The 6202-nt window shown below is 47.8% G+C and overlaps 1 protein-coding gene across 1 annotated transcript; it reads right to left on the reverse strand.

Moving 5' to 3' along the window:
* Nucleotides 1-3365: 3365 nt before the first annotated feature.
* Nucleotides 3366-4304, reverse strand: LTS14_010968 (uncharacterized protein; the record flags this gene model as incomplete). Its single annotated transcript, XM_064843616.1, has 2 exons — nt 3366-3487; nt 3629-4304. The coding sequence occupies 2 exons, from the start codon at nt 4302-4304 to the stop codon at nt 3366-3368; spliced, it is 798 nt and encodes a 265-aa protein (XP_064688804.1).
* Nucleotides 4305-6202: the final 1898 nt, after the last annotated feature.

Below are 6202 nucleotides of genomic sequence, written 5' to 3' on the forward strand. Positions count from 1 at the left end.
TTCGCCTTATCGGTCGCTATCTTCGAAGTAAGGTCGTCTACGACCTTATCTAGCCTATCTACCGAGGACGTTATATAAGGACGACTAAGCCGTATATAGTTTGTATACGATATTAAGGAAAAGTCGGCGATAAAGACGTACTCGGAACGATCGTGTTTAGTATAGCGATTATAGCGTGTTTCTAATACGAAAGGATTCTAGGTTATTCTTACGAAACAAACGAGTCGAGATTATTTGCTAGAGGAAGCTATCGAATAACGAAACGCATCTATAAGCGGGACCCCGCGATACTAAATACTAGGAGACTCCAATATACGCTAAGCCTATATTAGACGCCTACGCCGGAATAACAACTAATACTCGGTTATAAGAATATAATAGCTATAGAGCGGGATAATATTACGGACATTAGGTCCGTAACAAATAGACTAACTAATTAAGTTTAGGGAGCTAATAAGCTAGGTCTATAGGGGCGGCTATAAGAGAGTTACGTAACACCGCTTACCTAGACCCTTAAGTAAGTAGCCTACTTACCCTTACTCTCGAGTAACCGTAAGGAAGAGTGCTTACGATTACCGCTAGGTAATCGTAACTATATACGAATCTCCTATATATATAGAGTAGACATTTCTTATATAGGTAGTTCGTATTTAACCTAAGTTACTAACCCGCCAAAAGGTCAACCCTTAGAGTAGTTACTTACCCGACCTATCGCTTAGAACTCACTCGTCTAACGAGCTCTAACCCCCTTGTACCGCAGGTGTATAATATTGCTCTTCGAGTTATCCCTACCCTCTTCTTTACTATAACCCCTTCGTCGTAGCCGTATCCCCTACGTAACTACGCCGGAAACCTTACACTACCTAAGCTATCTATACTAACTCTTTAACCTAAAGCCTACTAAATAACGATACTAAGTTATATAAAGCGCTTCGAGGAAGTTATCTTTATGTCTCCGAAGGCTGTACGGTCCTACAATGCGACCTAACCAATCGCATCAAGAGCGCCTTATCTCCTCAGCTACATAACGTAACTCATGGTCTACCGAGGCACGTTGGTAAGCGAGGCACTTTTCCCTTCCTCGAGACTTCACACTGATCTTATGGCTGCTACAACGATACAATCAGAGTTATGCTCACTAGATACGTTCTACTTTATATCACTGGAACTTATCCGACAGAAAATCAACATACTATCTCGAAAAAGCGAGTCCCTACTCAGTATCCGAAGAGCTCACGGGTCCGTACCGCGCAAAGCGTCGATCGGTACCACGACGCGTGTAGAGAGGAATCGCACTGCACGCGCCGATGTTGACTATCGCGCGCTCCATCGCGGTTCTCTAGCCACGCATAGGCGTACGTTGGGAACCGCATCATCAGCGACAAGACCAACAGCTCCTCCAATAGTAGTATGGGACGCAGTAATGAAAGCGGTTGTAGCGATAGAACATGGTGAAAGGCATATGGCTAGGGTCATTTAGACCCTTTATACCGTGTTGGACGAAGATTGGAGTCCGGACGGGCAGGATCTGGAAGACCTTGTCTGCAATATGATATGGGAAAAGCGTAGCTGAAGCAAGGTCTGTATACCCTGTCTCCCCTCCCATCGGTGCTTTCGAAAAGCTGTTCCAGCTCTCATGAAACCTTCGCTGAGTTCAATGTTCTCGATATCCTGTTGACCCACCCTTTTCACCACTCCTCTTCTACATCGCTCGAGATATCCATAGGAGCTGCGGGTTCCATCAATCTCATCACCACTCCCTGCTCTGCAAGGGTCCCCCAGATTTCAATACCGTCGTATACTTGTCCCAAAGTCTTTCTGGGAAGCGGTGAAGTGAACAGCCGCCCTGATGAGCTCTGTGACTCAGTCGCCCATGCCTCCGGTATCTGCAACCATGTAAGCGGTGGCATTCTGATTGAAAGAATGGTTCGATAGTAAAGAAGGTCCATGTAGAACCCTGGCGGGCATCACAGGGCAAGTGACCGCCAGCACCACATGAGAGGCGGACTCGGGTTGTGGCAGGCGGTCTGGCAAGAAAGCATCTCAAGCTAGTTTCATCGGCACGCCAGATTAGGGACGTCGGCGCTGCTGTTAGATTGTATTTAGCTCTTATTCAACTGGGCAGACGCGGGTGCTGCCTGGCGAAATCGTGTCTGCGAGACGCGCCCATATACTACGGGACAGTTCGAGAAGAGCGCTGCTAGGAGTTGCACATACTTAAATCGGACTGCAAGCTGTGATCGAAGTATGGCGTGCGCGCCCTACCACACCGTCATTTTCTGATGACTGGCCCTTATCTATATCTATTCGTGCCCCTGTCCACTCTGGTGCTGGCTGAGATACATGCGCTCTGTCCAGATGCGTGCGTACATGTTGTACAATGTGGGCCAGCAGAGACTGTCGCGGCTCTGGCAGCGTTGATGCCAAACCACTGCGTTGTACAGCTCAGCACGGATTATGATGGCTGTCAATTCACTTGATGCTCTGTTGTTACAGGTGGAGCGGCCTTTAATATTGGTATCATAGGACGAATCCAACATTCATGGATATAGGATTGATGCCGCGGTCAGACCCTCTGCCAGGAGCAGCTGTGACACGACTTCATGTAACGCGGGCTAGCCGAAATGTTGCTGGAGCGCCTGTTCGCTGTCGAACGCTCGGTCACATGGCTCGTAATTATTCGGTGGGGCGTGGGCGGGCGAATCCCCGGAGTGTTGCTGCAGCGCTTGTTCGCTATTGAACGTACGGTCGCACCGCTCGCACGAAGGCAACGGCGTTCTGTTCGATGTTAGCCGCCGAGGGAACAGACATGATGTCTCTGTCGAATATACCAAGGACGGGGCGAGCACACGTCGTTACACAAGGCTCGTCCACCTAGTCGTGCGTAGTTAAAATGGAAGGCTTTCAATGCTGAGGCAATTCATAACGCTCAATCTGGTAGCATTCATACAGGTGCGAGTTGTGCTCGTCAGCAAACAGCACGAGAGCTCGCTTAGTCACGATGGTTGTTGCAGCTACAACCCGGGAGCTTTTCAGCCAATCAACTTCCACTGGCATGTTGAAACGAGCACGCCGCAAGCTAGGCGACGACAGCATGGATCGAAGTCTCACAGTCAACACGAAAAACCCTTCTCCTTTTTCACCTCAAGGCGCATCTACTGCTCCTGAGCAAATACCCACGTTGACTGATCGTGATAGTTGTAACTTAGGCCTGTACGGCTGAGTCTCCACTTCTGCGTGATCGAGATGCCGCTCGATCTTCCAGGTGACATGCTCACGCACTCTTCCACGTCTCTCGAAGCAGCTATCACAGACCTGAACGAAGATGGCCGGAGTAAGGGCAGGGTTTCACGCGGAATCTCTCTTTAACGCCCAATGTTACTCTTGACCATGAGAAGAGAAGAAGCATTGGAGCTGAAAACAATGGCTGTCGGATGGGGCGCATCTGATGCTCGGTGCTCATATTCATTGGCCATAACCATGTGCTCTGAAGCATTGCTCGCTCGCTAAAACGTTCAGAAGACGAGGAGATCAAAGATAGCAAGCTTATAAGGCTAGTGATGGGTGGTTGCTGCGGTGGTTGTGCTTGTTGTACCATGTGGGATTCAAGAGCTTATTGCGCACTTACGTCGCAAAATATTCGTCATCGCTTGCAGCTGCTTCTCATACAGCTCGAATGACTGCCTTTCAGGTGAGGATGGCATTGACTCGTTGTCGCTCTCACTATCCGAACCGTCGTCCATGAGCTCTGGCGGCGAACGCCTCCAGCTCGGTACACGCATGAGAGCGTGTTGCTCATCATTCTCCTCATCCTTGTCAGAGCTCTCGTCGAGCTCGACAACGGAGGACTTAGCTTCGAATACCGGAGATGCGAGCGTGCGGGCCGGAATCTTGTAGATGACGTCTGCATCTTCGTCGTAAGCAGAGCCAGCGTCGCTCTCGTCGTCGCATTCCTCCTCTTCTTGCTTTGGGATGGTTTCTTCCAAATGCATATAATTCGGTCGCTCGGTCTTGGGTATTTCCTCGACAGATTGCGTAAACGAAGCATCCTGCTGGCCCTCGGCGACTGGGAGATCGAGCATTAGGGCTTCGAGAAGATCGGCGTGGCCGACCAGCAACCTCAGGTCGTGGTCTTTACGGTTGGCCTCACGGTCTAGCTTTGACCTGGCTATCGAGGCGACGTTGTAGGTTTGCTGTAGAGACATCTTCTGCTTCACTGCTGGTGGGAAAATCGGTGAGGTCTGATAAGTAACCCTTGCTGCGACGGGCTCGATGTGAGACTGGAGCCTAAGGTGGGAAGGCATGGTTGTTATATTCGTCGACAACACATCAAGCTATGGATATGACAGAATCGTGCTGCCCGAGTCTCACCAGCCAATGTGAGGTGTGGGTGTTGTAGCCTTAAAATCTTGTCTCAATGGGCCAAAGTCGCTGTCACTTATGTTGATAGTCAAGTATTTTTTGCGGTGAGTTCTTGCTTGATTGTCTGATTAAGATCGAGATAGAACGAAAAGATCAGTCGAGTATCGCGGAGCGGTAAGGCATTTTTGTTCATCGCCCTGCGCCCACCAGTTGAACCCGTAATCTGCAAGCTCCGCAGCTGACGGCACTTCTGTACACTACCTACAGATGGTTACCCAACCACTTCTCACTTCCGTCTTGCTAACGACCGATCATCAGTCCGTGTCCCTAGACAAGATGTCGCCCCGTGGAAGGTGATGCGGAACGGCCAGGGACGGTGGCAGGATCTTGTCATAGCGACAAACGAGGTTACAGTACGCAGCAAGCATCTATCGTCAGCCTGCATCATCCGAAGCAGCCGCACGAGACAATCTAGTTTCACTTTCGTCGGCGGATGATGCTGAGAGCAATACATACGTTTGTTATTGCATGGAAAAGCCAGCTGCATGATTAGCCCGCTCATAAACGATTTTCTGAACGATCTCATGTGAAGTCGCAACCAGGTCGCAACCAGGGTGGAAGGTCGCACGATGAGATTCCGCTAATTTCCGGGCGGAAGCTACGGCTGGAGCTGGTGTCCGGCACGCTACGGCACGGTAACAGTTCGATAGGAGCTAGAAATCCACGATAGAACCCTCGTTTGGTCCACCCTAGTCCTCGGAGCGCGATTACAGATTCCTCCGGCATTATAATGTACACCTTCCGCTCTTACCTTACTATGTCGAGGCGGGGCGATTAGGACATAGCACTATGCAGATTATATGCTTATATGCTTATAAAACGTAGGAGAGACGACCGTTTGACGTATACTTAGCCTTATACTATTAGTATAGCTAAGGATCCCATATCGGCTTGTATGCTCTTTAAGTCCTCCTCTTCTTTAGCCCCTTACTTTTATAGTACTAATCTTATCGTCTAACTATTATAGCCTCGATTTTTCGATAATAGACGTCTATAAGCGCTACGCAGATATTGGCGAAAAGACACCTTCGTAGATCTTTATAAAGTAGATGTCGGTATAACACAAGCCGTCTCGTTTGCAAAACACCTAGTCTTTACTATCGGCTATTAATATATCGCTAGCACTAGTGTCGCTAATAGCGAAAATAGGATAGCTAATCCGATCGATCTCGTAAGACTCTATAGATATAATCCGGAAACGAGTCTATATAGCTTATAATCGTTATCGTCTAAAAAAGTCGAAATACGATAGCACCTCGCCCTATACTCGATATAGGGCTAATAACGCTATCTACGTCCTTAGGTAAGTAATAGCGTAAGTAATATAATTATTAGCTACCTATTAACTTAAAGATATAGCGTTCGAAAGAAGTTATATAATAAAGTATATCCTAAGGGTTATATTAAGATACTTAAGTAGCAATAGAACTAGCTCGTATCCGTACTTAATATTATATATTAGCGTCTATAAGTAGTATAAGTATAGCCTAGTGCTATATTGCCTAAAACGAATAGCTATCCCCTAACCTACGATATGCTTACTACTCTCGATCTACTCGAAATAAAGTAGGATAGAAGTAGTATAAGGTATCGTACTATATCTATAGTATCCTATACGTAACCGTAGGGGGACTATAGGCTATCTATAGTTAGCCTAGGTTACGTAATATATTCTAGCTCCCTATAGGGGGTCCGTAGGGTATCTAATCCGGACACCTAATAGAATATATTAGCTCCCGTATTAAGTAAGGGGGCTAAGGAGAGGAGATAGAGGAAAAGG

Source organism: Recurvomyces mirabilis, assembly GCF_035927965.1.
Source record: "Recurvomyces mirabilis strain CCFEE 5264 chromosome Unknown scaffold_73, whole genome shotgun sequence".
In the NCBI taxonomy this organism is placed as follows: Eukaryota; Fungi; Ascomycota; class Dothideomycetes; order Mycosphaerellales; family Teratosphaeriaceae; genus Recurvomyces; species Recurvomyces mirabilis.